General features: G+C 32.4%; 1 protein-coding gene across 1 annotated transcript in view; it reads right to left on the bottom strand.

Annotated features, from left to right (window-relative positions):
• The window catches only part of LOC118196068 (uncharacterized), a 207,908-nt gene that overhangs the window by 130,329 nt on the left and 59,321 nt on the right, over positions 1–18,258 (bottom strand). The window contains exon 12 of the mRNA XM_035367469.2: positions 9,731–9,784. Within this exon, the coding sequence (XP_035223360.2) occupies positions 9,731–9,784 (54 nt within the window). The remainder of the gene's footprint in view (positions 1–9,730; positions 9,785–18,258) is intronic.

The raw sequence follows: 18,258 nt of genomic DNA, 5'->3' as shown, positions 1-18,258 counted from the left end.
GAATGTCAGTCAAAAAACTGATGTCCTATATTTCTTCTAAATATACCAAACCATTTAAAATTAATGCTACATAATAACTGAATTTTAGTAAACATTAAAAGCTCCCAATGTTTAACTACAATTAATAGAATTGGAAATTTCTAAAAATGAAAAATATATTTTATTGCTTTTGATAATTGCTGCATTTATTTAAGAAGGGTTATATTTTTCCATCTTCTGCATTAATTAATTTACAGATATTTACCCCCAAAAATCTTATTCAATTTTTATATAAAAATCATTTATTAAAAGAATTTCATGGATTCCTTACTGAAAGCTTCGAAAATTTAAAATAATTTGTAAGTTCTCAAACGAATAAAGCCAGATGCTGGAAAGTATGTAACAGATACGAAATTATTTTTTTCCTTGAATACTTTCCTTTAAATTACTAAAATTGATGGACAATAAAACTAGCATCTAAGAAAAATAAGGTTTACAAAAACAAAGATGCTTTATAAGAATTTCAATTCTTCATTTTGGCAGAGAAAGATTTACATAAAAATTATTTTTAGAGATCACAAGCTGCCACAAATAATTTGTGAGTGTATGTGTGTAATTTTTCAAATATTAATGATTATTCTATCCTGAGAAAAGTAAAATGCATAAGAATAGGACTAGTGGAACTAGTAAATATATTAAGCCAAAATAAATAAAAATACACAAAATAAAATTATTAAATTTTAAAATTCAAAGTGGTTATAATTAAAGTTCCACTTTGAAATGGTCATAAAAAAACATCTACAGGACCAAATGTTATCAAACTTGGTAATTGTGTAAAGGAGGTAATGGTAATTTATTTTCTGCAAAACAAAAGTTAAAAAACTCACCCCCAGGGTGGAAATGGCGCTGTATGCAATATTGTTAAACAGAATAAGACATGAAGACATTTTAAAATGTGTTTAATCGTTTCTGAAATGTGTTACAAAGGAAGTTCAATGTAGCATCCACCATTTTCTGAAAGCAAGTTAAATCGTATCACTGCATTCTCAACAGCAGCTCTTAGCATATCAGGAAGAAAGTTACAGACATGTCAGTGTATCGCATCTTTCAATTCTACCAAATTGTTTAGATTATCAACATAAACAGCAGTGTTTCTGAGATAACCCCATAGCCAAAAGTCACAGAGTTTGATGTTTGGTGACTGGAGCGGCTAAGAAGTGGAAAAGTGTCAGCCTATAATCCTTTCACTGGTGAAATGTTGCCTTAGTAACTGTGTGAAATGTTTTACTAAGGCAACATTTCAACCACCGCAACCAATGTGCGGTGGGCCCCATCCTGCATAAAAATCACTGTGTCTAAAATGCAATGTTGCTGCAGTTCAGGCATCACGAAATGTCTTAACATTCACGCTAAGCGAGCTGCAGTACATGTAAGAGGTCCAGCTGTCAAAACACAAAAAAAGACAAATGATCCAATTATGAAACTAGCTGTCATACCATATCAAACGGTGACTTTAGGAGAATGCAATAGAATTGGGTAGATAACATGAGGGATTTGTTTAGCCCAAATCTTGAAGTTATGGGTTTTGACATCACCATTTTGGTAAAAATGGGCCTCATCTGCCCACAAAATGTTCCATGGCCAATGCTCGTCCATTTCCATCCATGCAAGGAATTCCAAAGCGAAATATTCTCAGGATTGTTAAGTTCAAATTCTTGAACACATCTGATTTTATATGAGTAGAACTGCAGCACTTTACAGACAATTTTGTACACCGTACTCCATGGTATGCTCATTCGACGTGCGATAGCACGTACTTTTGCACTTTCCATTCTTGCTTCCTACACTGCTAATGCAACAATCTCCCTTGGTTTCCTCATAAGCAGGTTTCCTTCCCCTCTCAGGGGCAATAGATAATAAACCCATGACTTTAAACTTTGCCATCATTTTTATCAAACCCTGCAGTGTCATTGGCCCTCGGCCTATTACTCTTACGGTACGATATCTTTGCAAAGCATAGAGTTCATTGCTATCACATTCATGATAACATTTCATGAGAAAACACAGTTTTGCATGGTTTGAGACACTGTCGATTCATATCAATAAAACTCTGACAAATATGATCACTTTTTTATGTGAAAAATCAAAGGATGTGTAAAGTGCATTTGCATAAATCATTTGCTTCTTATGCCTTACACCAATTAGAAGCCATTGTGGGTTTGTATAACCCCACAAACAGAAAAATTAAATGTTTAAAAACATTTAAAAATGATATCTTCGTGTCTTAGTACCAAATTCAGGCCTCACAAAACACAAATTGGTGATCTGTAAGAAAATTATTTCTGGAATGCGCACACTTTTGCGAGTAATTTGAGATCTCACATTTTTTAATTGCTAATTTGTGGTTTTCACAGATGGATTTCTCTGGTACACGGATGGTGCACTCGACTTTTATCGCCTTTAATTTTGTTTAGGCCAATGTTTCTTAAGGGTATACAACATGTTAAACCTGTGCAACAATAGTTAAAATAGATTTTGACCCTTATTTTGTTTAACAATATTGCATACAGTGCCATTCCCCCCTGGCTGTGAGTTTCTTTCTTTCTTTCTTCCCCCCCCCCCACGGAAAATAAATTCCCATGACCTCATTTACACAATTACCAAGTTTGATAACATTTGACTCAGTAGTTTTCCTTTTATGACCATTTCAAAGTGGAACTTTAATTATAACCACCCTGTATTTTTATTTAAGAATAAAATAATTTTAAAATCCCTTTATATAGAATATTTAAAAAAAAAACTGATAATCACATACATTTTAATTAAAGTACAAACCCTTCAAGACATCTGAGTTTTCCCTGCAGTATCTGCACTGCTGTAAGTGTTTACCCAATCACTAACTAGAACTAAAACAAAGACCTTTTAAGCTTATAAAAATGCCACAACCAACTACATTCTCTTTCACCACTATGCCTTCCTGCTGGCCTTAGCATCTGCTAGCTATTCTCCACTACTATATAATTACATATCTAAAATCGTGGGGCACATTTAGCCCCTCTAGCAATCTACTAATTAAAAAGATAATAAGAAATTCATCATCCAGAAATAAATTATGTTTAACTACCAAACTTGTCATTTTACTTACAAAATTCTATCCAGTTATTCACTATACCACAATTTCGATTCACCTATGCAGCAATTTTTTTCGGCCATGACTAAAAAGTGAATTGGTGCATTCATACACTTCTCTAATTACAAATTATCTGCAACGAACTACATTATCATCACATATATATAATGATTCTACCATTAATTAATAAGAGATGAAAAACTGCATTTATTGTTCCTAAAATGCTTTGTTTGTTAATCTGTAACAGAGTGATTAAACTTGAAAGAACAATTAAATATTTTACACTTTTTTGAATAGCAACACACTGGTGCATGGAAGATTTAAAAATATTTATTTTAGGCTGTAACAACGCATTTCCTTTAAATCCACGAGATTATTGATAAAATGTAAAAGATAAATATCTTACACTTTGTTGAATGGCAACAATATTTGTTTTAAATAGCTGAGTTTTCTCATTATATTTGAAATATAAATATCTTATATTTTGCCAAGTGGTAACATTGCTTTTAATTGTTAAACTTGTTAGACAAAATCTCATTAATTCTGCACAAAATGTAAAATAAATTAATGTAAAAAATTCAAAATTCAGGCTTCAAGGTGCACATTTTTGGGTGGAGGACTAAGCCTATTCAAAATTTGGCAGCTCTAGGTGCTGTCGTTTAATCATAATATGATGAACATACACACATATAGGTTTTCAATATTTACTAATGCATATTGCAAAATGCTTCACACATGGAAAAACACACACTGATCCCTGGAACCCAAGTTACACAGTGTACATTGTCTAAAGGCTTCATGAGAAGAGCTGTACACCAGACGACTCACTGTTTGTGTCTTGTTCACTGCAGCACACAAAACAGCACATTTAGCATGGTACAGACAATATGTGCCTTAAGACAACATGTGCCTTAGACTAGACTTCAGAAGAGCACTGTGCTTTTTATAGAAGAGTCAAATTCAGCCTGGACACAGACTCTCAACATACTCGTATTTAGAGACAGGCTGGAACATGAGATCATTTCTCCCTCATCAGAAAAGAGGATCATTACTACGATGATGAATGTGTAATGACTTGGACAGGCATTATGTTGAACAGTCACACAACCCTGCCTGTGTTTGACAGTTTCTCCAACTGCTATGAGGAACACAAGAGAAATATTAAGGGCTGTTCCCACTGTTTTATCTGAGCTAACGAACACAACTGACACAGCTGACCCATCTCCAAAACCAGTTTTTTCCTATAGCGCAGCAAGTTGAAAAATCTGAACTGCAGGCACAGCAGAGATAATCAACACATGGAACTGACTCCGTTAGCTCAGATAAACCCCAGTGGGAACGCTCCTTTAAAGCCCAATGCTCAACTTTTCAGGGGTGCGGATTGTCCTGGGTTCCTGTTAATGGGCAATAAGGGTTGCTTACATAGGGCTACTGGTCAATAATTACCTAGAAAGCAAGGATATTCAATGCATGGATTCGCCAGCCAGATCTCCTGATCTTAACATTATAGCATACCTGGAACGCTCTAGGAAGACAATTTCTTCTCCTCATTCCCCTCTAAGAACCATGATGGAGTTAACTGCCTTGTTGCAGGAACAGAATAGACTGCCACAAGGACTCCTCAATAGCCTCCTGTCCAGTATACCATTACGTTGCATGACTTGTCGTGCTGGACAGGGGGCCATACGCCATATTAAGACTCATTTTCAGTTTTTATCACCATGTGGATTTTGGAAATTCCTGCACTGTAAGCTTTTTATACTACATTTAGCTAAAACCTGTCCATTAATTTTTCAAAAATTCAACATAATGTGCAAAATCTCTTAATTTAGCACACGAGTGTACTAGGATGTATTCGCAAAACATAGAATTTAATCATTTTGATCTTTTATAGTAAATTAAAAATTACAAAGTATATGACAGTTTATATATGCATATGTATTATGAAATGTAACATAAGGAATTCTTAAAATACACATAAACATACACATGCACATATTTTAAAATCTAAAGGTAGTATATGATATATCACTCTATCGAGTATGTGCCAAAGATTCTAAATTAAACTTTAGTTGAAACATAAACAAAAGGTTTTATAGAAAAGATGGAGAGCTAGCTTACATTAAACTTACAAATTTGGAATTAAAGCTGTTTTGTAAGTAGTTTACTTATGCTACAAATGCAAATAAGATATAAAATCAAGCATATAATATATTACCACATGTAAATAACTTTTGTTTGCACACTCACCACAATGTTAACAGAGATAATATATTTACCATTTACAATATAATGTCAAATACTCAGTAGTGTTTTGTTCTTTACAGGCATGTTAAACATTTTTTAAAGTGTTGTTATATACAATAAAAATGTGCTAAGTAGCAAATATTAATTGCACAAATATTTTACCATATGAACTTATTTATGAGTTTTTAAATGATACAACTAAACATATATCTTGCTCTACATAATAAACAACTAAATTTATTAAATGTTCTCCTGAGGACTATGTTTCAAGAAGATACAGATTTCTGCATATGAATATAGCAAATTATTTTCAGAATTCAATAAACATGGCTGAATACTCAGTACATTAAAAAATAACAAGATATGTCACAAAATAGTTTCACATCCTATCACTAAATATCTATTGCATTTTTATTAATAAATTTTCAAAATGATTTTTAAAGGAAGGACACAGAATTAATAATAAAGACCACAGTATGCTGACTGTAAAAACAGCAATTTCAAGCAGCAATAAGCAGTATCTTGAATGCAGCTCAAGCATTCAAAATACTGTACATGTATAATACATAATACCATACAAAGTATTTAAATAAGTATATTAATTTCAACCTTTTTGCCAAGGATTCCATTAAGAAATAAATTATATATCATAAGCTCAATTTTACTTCAGTTTTGGGACTTCAAGCTGAAAATTAAGCTATGTAATGTTAAAAAAAGAAAAAAGCACAAGGAACTAGAATTCTTCGAAAGTGTTAAATGTTATTAGTACGTATGAACATGTGTTTTTGCACACACTGACATTATACATTATACATATGTATGCAACTGTAATGTAATATAAGTAATTAAAATATTGGATCAAAAAGATAAGATTACTAAAGAAAACTACATAATTCATAGAAGCTATTCCAAAGCCACTCTAATCTGGAAAAAGACAATTTTTGACAGGAAAAGAAAATCTGCTTGAGGCATAATATTATTGTATCAAACAATTAATATGTATAGTTGAGATTTTTTTTAAGCTGAAGTGTAAGATTATAATTTCAAATAATTAATATAATATACTTAGTTACATTTTGTTTCTTAAATTGTCCACAGAAATTTCTCAAAAACAAGCAGCCATACTTCTAAACAATTTTGAATTTTGGCGAGATACACTGTACATACTATCAAAATACATGCTGCTGTATTTGTTCGCAAAAAGCAGAGATCAATTATTAATGTTACAGACTTGAATGAAATGTATTTGTTCTGAAAATGGTAAAATTCTACATTCATTTCCCTATTTCAGTTTTTCAATTCAACAATTATTTAATATTTCTAAATATAATATTCCATTGAATAATTTATCATCAGATACATCACTTCATCAAAATATTTTCTTGCAAAGTTCAAGCTCTCCTCGAATTTTTTTATAGTGTTTTCCAGCACAAATCAATTTAAATTTCTGCAAATGATTAGTTTCATTGTCTATTTTCAAAACTGCCAATTGCAGTTTGATTAGAAACCCAAAATTTCTTTCATAAATGGTTCTTTTTGTGGGCCATGCGTAAATATATATTCATGATGGTATGAAGTGAACTAATACAATTCATGTTAGCTAATCGCAAAATTTACAAATATTTGCAAAATCTGGAATATGTAGAGAGAAGACATTGCACTAAAGGCTGAAACTGTGGTACACAATTTATAATGTCTGATCTCTTTACTCTAGTACCTTGCCTCTAACCTAGATACCAAATAAGATACATTCGAGTATAAAAGCACACAGATTCTGCCTGGTATCATACAGTGCATTTGTCCTCAGATGTTATAGGCTTTAGATCCTGTGCATTTGTAAGCTGCTAAAGCTGGATTTCTTTGGTCTAAAGATCAACATTCTACAATTAAAAAGGATCAGCTTTCTACGAGAGGCAGCTACAAATAAACTATAATAACCTGAAACTCAAATTTTGCCTTAAGATCATTCATGGGAATACAAGAAGGTAAAGTGCTTTTGCACCATCATCAAAGACAAAAAAACAAAAAAATCTTGCCTAAGCAGAAAATCGAGTGATGAAAAACAACAGGCCTGAACCCATTACCTAAGCATCAGCTCTCTTCATTCCTGCACTGTGGTTTTTCTCTTCAAAAGTTAAAAATTGTGAGGCTTGAATAATGGTCAGTTCTAATCTTCACTTTCAGCAAACTGAGTTAGCATTTGAATTGCTCTGAATCCAGTTTCTAATTTATCTGCAGTAATTTTAGCTTCTTTAATTTTTTGTATGGAGTAAATGAAGTTTTCAAAAAATTTCTGGATCTTCTTATCTTGTATCCATTCCACAGCTTCAGTTAAATCTTGGAGGGGGGGGGAATTTAATTTTTACTTTATTATTGCACTTATCTTTTGGGTTTTATCAAAATTTTCTTTCTTTGTATGCAGAGGTAAAAAAACTTTTTTTTTTAAATCAAACTCTGCATTAATGATAAATCTGGCAACCAAGCAGGCAAAGAAAATGTATCAACTTGATGCAGGCATTTCCAGAAAAACGTTCTAATATTTTGGGCCCATCTTACTGAAATGTGTTCACTGGAAGCTCTGCAAAGAGAAACAAGAAAACAAATAAGAAATAACTAAAATTTAAATGGCTCCATACAAGAAATCAGGATTTTTACATATATTGTCGAGCTGCTAGTGTCCCTCATATATCACTACTAAAAATGACCAAATAATTTACATGATGTTTCCCAGAATCATTGCATCAATAGTTAGGGCAGTGAAGTGCACCATAGCAAAGGCAAGGATGAAATGCTCACAATGAGGACTTAGCATTATTGGTCATAATATGGCCATTATTGTCTTCTAAATAGTACATGGAATTACCACTACAGACTATATGGTTTCAGTACAAGAATTCCATATTTCTTGTCCATGATATCACTCCAAATGAAAAATTCAATACTGGTTGTCGCAGCTGGAACATCTAATGGATGGAGAACACTAAATATTTTACTTAATCATCTTCCAAACAGTACATGAATTTATCTCTATTGACTATATGGTTTTAGTACACAGTATTCCATACTTCTCATCAATGACATCACTGCAAATGAAAAATACGGCTGGTTGTCATGGCAGGAATACGTAATGGGTGCAGAACACCAAATACTTAATTAAGCATTTGTTCAGCCAAAGAAAGAATTCTGGAAAGAAGATTCCACTTGCATGGTGGACAGCAAAAGTGTTTATGGTATTCATATTTTGTTGGAAATCAAATTATCCTCTCACTGGTGGTCTATATGGTCTATCCAGAACACATTCAATACATATGCATATCATACAACCACTGCTTCCAACATCTAATAGCTAGATTAAAATAGTCAAAATGGTGGGTAATTCCTCGAAATGACCATCATGCTTTGATCAGTCTAATAATATGATTCATACATTACTCGGTCTAATGATTATATATGTCTTCAAATGCATTATAGAGGTATAACTAACAGTCAACGGTCTTTCAGCAAAAGAAACGAGTACATGAAATCAATTTTAAAAATCTTTTTACAAGAGAAGAGTCAAGACATTGTTACAACATCTAGTGGCATGAATGCAATGTCCAAATATACCACAACATAGTTGCCTGAAACAGAACTGCATGTTGTGTTTTGCAGCAATTATTATTTTGATGTTTTTTAAAACATTTTATTGCTTTATTTATTTATTATTATTATTATTATTTATTAATATATTTTTGTTTACTACAATGTTTATTTTTTCTAAAGGAAAAAAAAAAAATTCCTGAAATATAAATTTCTGATACTTTAAAAGATGGTAAACCATTTATTTATTAGTTTAGTATCCTTTAATTGATGTTTAACTAATGTGCAATTAGTAATAATAATTAATTTAGTTCAAAACAAGGCTCAAAATATGAAAATAAATTTTATCAAAAATGTATCAACATCAACTGCTCACCGACTGATATAAGTTACTTGTTAGTAATTTAAAAAATTCTACATTTCTAACTTCTTTTAAAATTTAGTTATGTTTATCTAGTAAGCTATTCTTATAAAAGTAACTTATTTTTTGAATAACTACCTTAAAAAATGGGTAATCAATAGTGAGAGGATGATAAGGAAAGATTAAGAAAACAAAAAAACAAAGGGCAAGTACTGCTGTAATTTAAAGAGGGGAAAAATATTAAATAAAAAATAATCAGATTCTAAATAAAATAATGAAGAAAAATCCTTTATATAATTTTTTTTCTTCTTTGAAGGATATTAGCAAAGGTAGATAGAGCCAGGCTAAGGTGTTTGAAAGATGAAAATTTCAGCACATAAGTATACCAAATCACCTCAGTAAAAGGTTAGAAGAGGGAAAATAACATAACTTACACCTGCCAAGACCTAATATCAGTAGATGAAAGCTGGGAACCCATTATGCCACCCCTAAAAGCAAAAACAGTGATGCTATTTATTGTTGGAACAAAAAGCTATGATTGTTCAAAACATAAGCAGGCAAAATAAAAAAGAATAACCAAATAAGAACAAACAAAAAAAGGTAACATAAAAAAACTCGTATCCAATATATTAATTTTTAATGACTTAAGTCAGACTTCAACAGATGATGTTAAGATAAATACATTAGCTTTGACAACAGAAAAAAAAAAAAAAAAAAAAACTGTCCTGAAAAAAATAATATACAGATTTTTTTTAATAATTTTTAATTTTTACTTGTTCATACAAAATGTATTTTAAAATAGTAACACTTCATTATGTTACTGAGCAAACAGTACAATAAGCATCAATATGTTTTTTGCTGTAATAGGTGCTGCAAATAATGCATTAATGCTCACTAGAAATTATAACTGTGAAAAGAAATTTTAAATATAATAAGGTACTTCATAGCATACAATTACAAGTTTAGTAGTCAAAAAATATTCAATAAAATAAATAAGGTATTTGTATGTTATTGATTTCACTGAAAGCACTTAGAAATTATTTTACTACTGGTTTTATACTCTTTTGCAATGCAACTAGCCTTTTTGTAGAATATCAGTTATATTATGTAAATACATTTCAGGTGCTATGGAGAATTATTTTTTAAATCTATTCTGTTTAACATTTTAAAAATTCACAATTATTTTCATATGAATCTAAGCGGTGCAAAACAATATTCTAATGATACTTTTACTGGAGTGGTCTTCAAACTGTGCTTTACAGAATACTAGAGTTCTCTACATCTCCTTTACAAATTTCACAAGTCAGAGTAAAAATTCAAAAAAATTTTTTCAACCTATATATTTAAAATAATTAATAATACATTTAAAATACATTAAAATACATTTAAAATAATTTTGAAAAACCACTATTTTACAGTGATTAGTAATTTTAATTTCTATGATCATTTTTAACTACGAAGTAAATGAGTACAATTAATTGCATTAAGATTTTCACATTTCGCACTAAGTATATGCAATACTGATACAGAGCAGAGCTTCAATTTGTAATTTCTGTGCATGTTTCATTCCTCATTTCTGGTCCTGAATGACTTTCCATACACACAAAATTACTTATTTCCACATCTACCATACCATCATTTGTTAAACCTTTTTCAACAAACATTTATAAACCTCATTCATGCATTTTCCAAATGGATCATTTGAAAAAACTTTTGAAGTAAAGGATATACTGATTATTTGCATTACCTTCTGTTTAACCTATAAATCAGGAAACCTAGTAATGTAATAATGCTTCACATCTGTTCCTATGCTCTGTGTCCACATTATTAGCATAACCTATAAATATGATTTTATTACAAGCTGCAATAATTTCTATCAGTTTTCTTGAATTTATTCTTGTTAGTTCCAGGAGATATTTAGTTTGAGTCTACGAACAGTACAAAGAAAAAAGATAAAAATAAACAAAAGATAACACTGAGCTTCTCTAAGATATACAGAACTTTACAAAAAGTTAAATTGTCTTTGTACAAAATGGAAATGTGTATACAATTGTAGAGACATTAGGTTATTTGGAAGCAACAGACTTGAAAAATGAGCAATGCCTTTGCCGGGAATCAAACCACGTACCTCTGGAATACGTGCCTAGTGTTGACCACGAAGGCACGTTCAGAAGGTGGGAAAAATACCTTATATATTCCCCCTTTTAAAAGGCAACTGGGTATTAGGGGACGCAGTCACCAAATCCTTGTGGCCGAGAAACATCATCCACCATCTTTTTTAGTTCGGGGGCCACTTGTAGAGACATTATGTACTTTTGGAAGCAGGCAAGATGAGAAATAAGCAACGCCATGGACTTCTGGAACCAGAAATTCCACCTTCTGAGCCAGAAATTCAACCATGGACTTCTGGAATACACACACAGCATGCAGACCACAACACCATGAAGGCATGCTAGGAAGGCAGGAGAAATACCTTATACAATAAAAAAATGTTTAAGTCTTGGGAAAAAAAAGTATAATTTAACCACAAAATAAGTTATAACTTCTTCGTGAAAAAACAGTTACTGAAATGAATTTACGATGAAATAAATAAACATTATTTACAATATATAAGTTATTGGTTTAATCATTTTTTAGTATTTTATATTTTTAATTCCATTTTCTTATAAACTGATAAATAAAAGGTTCCATTGTACTTTCAATGCTATTTTTTTCAATATTTGTTTTTCAAAGGATAGTAGGTGTTTCACAAAATAATATGGATGGGTTGAGAGATTTCTGAACTGACAAAGTTTGAAAAACCACTATTTTACGGTGATTAGTAATTAAATTAAGAATATTCAAATGCCACTATTTTTTTTTACAACATACAAGGCATTGTTTCCAAATAAATACATTTATTTCCTACTGAAGAAAATCAATTAGATATTTTCTTAAAATATGCGTTAAGAATTTATGATGTTAACCAGTTTTGATACTTATGTACAGGGTCTTTCATAACGAATGGGGCAAAAAGAATATCACAGTACAAATTCTGTAACTGATTTATTAAGTAAAAACAAATTAATTCTGAAACTACAATTATACAAGTTTTATCTGGCAACAGCAAAAACTCTTCCAGTTATGAAATCACTACTAGAGGCACTATTGATCAAAATGGTACCAATGAAAACAAAGAAAGTGTACACTGTTTTGGAATATGGAAAAACATTATAAGGTATTTTCTCCCTCCTTCCACCATGCCCTTATGGTCAACATGTATTCAAGAGGTCCAGGCTCAAGTCCTGACAAGGGATTCATTTTTCACGTTTACTTCTTTGGGGGGGGGGCCTAATGACTCTACAATGCCGCCCAATCTAAATAGGTGATCGACAATAATTCGTCCAGAGAACCAGGTTTAGGTCCCAGTGAAAGCATTGCTAATTTTTTCAAAAAAAAAAAAAGAAAGAAAGAAAGAAAGAAAGAAAAAAGAAAAGAAAAAGAAAGAAAGAACAAACGACTCTATAACATCATCATTTGCCGTCATTCAAAAACATTTTTGCCTGAAATTTGGTAAAGAACAACCAAATTGTCAGAACATCAAATGGTGTGTGAAGCAGCTTCAGAACATAGGATGCTTTTTCTATGTGGGCATATTTCTGTGTGGGCTGTTTTCCTGTGAGCATTTGTCCTGTGGGCATTTTTCTAGTCACCCATGGAACTGTATACAATGCAGGCCATATAACCATATAACAAATTAAAACCTTATGACAAACTGTTATATAAAGCTTTCTGTGAGAATTTGCAAGATAAGCTACAGGTCGATGGCTTCATGAACAGACTGTGCTCATGGATGAAGCCACTTTTTTCATTCATGGCAATGTTGATCCCCATGAATTACAATTTGGGGGCATAGAAAATCCATGTGGTGTAATGGAACATGAACGTGATTCTCCACAAGTGAATGTTTTCTGTGCCATTTCCAACATTTGTGTTTAGGATTCTTTTATTTTTCCATTGAAAAATTGATTAACAGGTTCATTTACCAAGATATGCTATGAGAGTGGTTGTTCTCTCAGCTAGAGGAAGTGGTTCATGGAACATGAGCTTGATTCCCCACAGGTGAACATTTTCTGTGCCATTTCCAACAGTTGTCTTTTTGGATCTCTTCCCCCCAAGAAAAAATTAATTAATGAATGCATTTACCAAGATATGCTATCAGAGTGGTTGTTCTCTCAGTTAGAAGGAAGCGGTTCCCAGCTTCATTCAACAGCAAGACCAGCTCCACCACATTGGCATAAAAACGTATGCCAGTACCTGAATGATAGTCTAGTCCAGCACGGTCCAACCCACACCCTGCGAGCCACATGCGGCCCTCTTATTCATTTTGTTGGCCCTTCTTTACTGGGAAAAAAATTTTAGTTAAACATTTGGAAAAACAAAAGACCCTTCTTACTGCTTTAAATAATAAATACAAAAAATTATTGTTGTAAATTTAATACCGGTAGGCAAAGCCCTGAGTCACAGAGGATTTATTGCATTTGTGGACAATTTGGATGCTGAGTATGGTGACATTCCATTGTACTGTCAAGTGCACTGGCTAAGTACTGGAAATTGTCTGCATTATTTTCTGACAGGTTTAATAACCCATCTAAATGCTTTAAACTTGAAACTACAAGGAAGAAAATAAAATATATCCCAGCTTTATGGAGACTTAAAGGCTTTCGCAAAAAAACGTAATGTAATGCCAATTGCACTGAAGGCAAATAATGTGGCGCACTTCCCATTTTGTCAGCAGCTGAAAGAAGAAAATGACACAAATTTTAGCATGTTTCATGAAATAACTACTGATATCAAGAAAGAGTTCCAAGACAGATTCCAGGATTTTGATTCCCTAAAAACAAAACTTTCATTGTTAAACAACCCCATAGAGATTGAAGTAAGTGAGGTGCCTTGCGACCTTCAAATAAAAATTTGTGATCTTCATGCAGATCCATCAACCGGACTAATAAGTGTGATGTCACTGAACATTTCTGGAAACTGATTTCTAAAGAATGTTTTCTCAAACTGATAATTTCTCTTTGCAAATGTTATCACTGTATGCAGTACATATGTGTGTTAAAGTGCTTTTTCTGCTCTCAAATAAATTAAATCAAAAACAAGAAATTGCGCTGAAAGTGCTTAATTGGAATTGAGCCTGAGACTTTGCCTTACTGAAATTACAGTGGACATTGATAAACATGTATCAAAAAGGCAGTGCCAATCATCATATTGATTTCTAGACTGTAAAATAAAGTGATATATTAAACTAGTGATTTATATGTAATTCATTTTCTTTCTTTAATGTCTCTGGCCCTCACTCTCCTATACTAATGTTTGACTGGCCCTCAGATAACTAAAGGTTGGATCATACTGGTCTAGCCCACCATCATGAATCAGCTGTGCTGGTTCAAACAATTATTGCTTTGTTAGCCACTGAGATCCCCAGATCCCTTTGTGATTTTTTCCTATGGAGTTTTATTAAAGACAAAGTGTTCATACCTCCATTTCTCCAGGACTTATCAGCACTTGAAGCAGTAACTAATAAAAGTGTTTAACAAAGGATATTCTATCAAGAATGTGGCAGGACCTGGAATACCACATAAACATTTGCCGTGTCGCCTGAGGGACATACATAGAAACACTCTGTATTTCTGTAAGCATCTTGTTGCAGTTTGGTGTTTTTTTCACAGAAAAAGAATGTTGATTTATAATTGAAAAAAAAATTTACATCCATATATATATATATATATATATATATACATATTTTTATATTTTGATTAGAAATTTATCCTGAAAATCAAGAAATCCACTCACAAGCCAATTTCTGTTTCATTTATTCTGATAGGAATTTTGCAGAAAGTGCTTTGATTCAAAACAATGACTTCCCTTTAGTGATTTTGCTGCAAAACAATGTATTCTTGGAGAATTTTTTAATTTCTTCCACGGCAGACAAATCCCACAAGTGCATTATTTAACTCTTTGAGGGGCAGGAAAAGGCAATTAACTCTTTCAGCAAAACTCTTGTTTTATTTTGTTTTATTTACTATATCCGGTATTACAATGAAATTATTTGCAACAATTATACATATTTTGTTCAAAACACGTGAAAAAAATTACCACTTCTGGTGGTTAGTATCACTGACCACCGCCCACAGAACACATCTCTACAAATCAGTCTCTATAGTACTCATGGAAACAGTTTTTCTTTTTCAAGCAGAGAGCAACTTTGCATATGCTGCATTCCCACACTGTTCTGCTGTTCCCACACAGGTTTTTTCTTGGTGCTGCAGAGTGGACATCATCGTGGTGTTGTCTTCGATGGCTGATGCTTATTTTCTTGAAGACGAATTGCTGCATCAACTGCGGGCTTATGTTTCTTGATTGCCATCTAGTGAGCTACAAGGGAACTTCAGAAGCAGTCAGTCTTGAAAAACCACTAACACGATTGAGTAAGACGTTCAGTAGAAAAGGTAGTTATTGTAGGTAACCACTTCATCATTGGAGTTCAGTAGTTGACCCAGTACCTTAGGCAGTCAGTGAAGAGTTACTAAGCATTTTGATAGTTTGTACTTTCTAAGTAGCGTTACCTCCGGGTAGCAAAGATGTCCTTCTATAGGACTTCTGACTCTACAGAAGATGATTTCAGTGACTATGCCGACTCTAAGAGATCGACAGTATCACAATCTTATTTCCAGACAAGATGAATTCTTAAGAAGCCCGGAAAAAGCAAAGCCAAAAAAGACAAAAGGAAAGAAGTTTTGCAAATCCAGTTCACAAGAACAGATGGAATGAATACTAGACAATGAAAAAGGCAGCAGCAGAGAAAAAGAAATAGTAAGCATACTCAGAAAATTTGGAGTTGATGAAGCCATTAAAGTACTAAAGAGCAAAATATACCCCATTGATACCTAAGATGCCAAAAAGCCACACAAAGATGATCAAGCCCCTCAAGCGTAATCAGAAAAAGAAAAAGAATGGGAAAAGCCAAAGAAAATTGCAAAAGTCCAGAAAAACCTACCCCTCCAGTCACTTGAAAACTTACCTGGCACAAGTGAAGTGGGAGGAGCGAGAACAGCAAAAACGCCCTCACCAATTGTATTACTGCACGACACCACTGTTTGATGAAGTCAAATGATGAAATGTTCTGGAAAAACTGTACTGAAGAGTATGAATCTAATGTGAAGCTAAAGTCAATATTTGTGAACACACTTAAAATGCACAGGACTACCGAACTATGAAAAAAATTCTGAAAGAACGAAACATGCCATTTCATACCTACCAACTGCAAAGTGAAAAAAAAAAACCAATCCGAGTCATAATGAAAAATCTACTGGCCTCAATCAAAGAAGAATCCATTCAAGAAGATCTAGAGAGAAGGAAGTTTCCAGTAGTGAAGGTTAGACAATATACCAGAATGCGGAAAAACAACTTCGAAAAGCTACCGATTTTCTTGATAGTGTTAAGAAAAACTAAAGCAGGTCACGAAATCCACAGATTAACAATAGGTTTAGCTTTAATGTACATATCGAAAATGACTCACCAAAGAAACAACCTACTCAATGTTTCAGATGCCAGGAGTTTGGGCACACTCAACACTACTGTAATAACCAAATTTGGTGTTGCAAGAGTGGAGATCCCCATTAAAGTAACGTATGCCCAATGAAAGCCGAAGAAAAACCAAAGTGTCTTTTCTGTCAGGAAGAGCACGTGAGCAATTATAGAGGTTGTAGAGTCTACAAAAAGGTGCTTCGAGAAGAGAAAGCCCTCTCAAATATCAGCAGTTCCTGTGATGAGTAAAAAACAATTTCCCAGAGACAGAAAAGAAATCCAAACCAGTCAGGGAAAGAATAAAAAGACCTTCCTACAGTGATAAAGCACAAGGAAAGTTCAAACCCCCTCCTCAGGAGATAAATGAAGCTTTCTCATGGTTAAATGACAGGAAAATAAGCAGTTTCCTAAGTGGCATGATTTCTCAGATTGAGAAAATTAGAAAAGCAAAGAACCTTAAAATACAATACCTTTGCACCTCAAAATACAATAATTACCTACCATAAGTGGCCTATAGATATAGTTGATTGAACTGGTAAAAATTCTTAATAATTGTACACCAGAGATGAAAAGAGATAAAACCATAACCACCACCCTTCAAAGAGTTAAAATTGAATTTAAATTTAAAAAAAGCATAATGTGTGAAAAAATCATTTTAATTTGGAAAATAAATGAAAAATATGCATATGAAAAAGACAACACTCCTTGTTAAAACTGAAAACTATTATGTGTATGTTTGGCAGAATTTGGCATATTTGGAAAATTCAGTTACTTGGTAGTGTGGTTGCGCTAATAGCCAAATAACTAAATTTTGATCTCATGAAGAATAAATACTAAAAGTCACAAATTTGCATGCTATCAATTTCATAATTACAAATCTGAAACAATATATAATTTTAAATTAGTGACTTCAAGAATCACTGACAAATTAATGTTGCATCAAATTCCTAGCAATAGATAAGATGTTTTCCTTTGTGCATTTCTCCTATACTGAATGTAAATAAATTAAAAGAATTTTAACAAAAGTAAAATTAATGCGCAGAATATAGAACACTGACAAATTAATAACTTGATAGTTTTCCCAAAGCACGACATAAAAATTAATTAACTGCATAAAAATTAATGTGAAAGTACAGCATTTAGCAACTTAACAATTAGATGTATATAACCAGTATATTAAATGCTTTGCCTATATCCTTTACTGAAATTCTTAATTATTATTATCATTTAAAAGTCACATAGGTAAAAATTACAACACCAAAGTTAAAAATATCATAAATTAATTATTTCATGTCTAGATCATTAATTAATGAAAATAGATATCAAGTTAGACACCATTTATGAATAAAACAACACAGCAAATAAATTCCATTTTATATTCTAAGCAGTACTT

This window comes from Stegodyphus dumicola, chromosome 4 (genome assembly GCF_044657685.1).
Source record: "Stegodyphus dumicola isolate Sdum_Otavi_A_Nest chromosome 4, ASM4465768v1".
NCBI lineage: Eukaryota > Metazoa > Arthropoda > Arachnida > Araneae > Eresidae > Stegodyphus > Stegodyphus dumicola.
The sequence above is the reverse complement of the archived record's forward strand: the minus strand, read 5'-3'. Positions and strand labels throughout refer to the sequence as shown.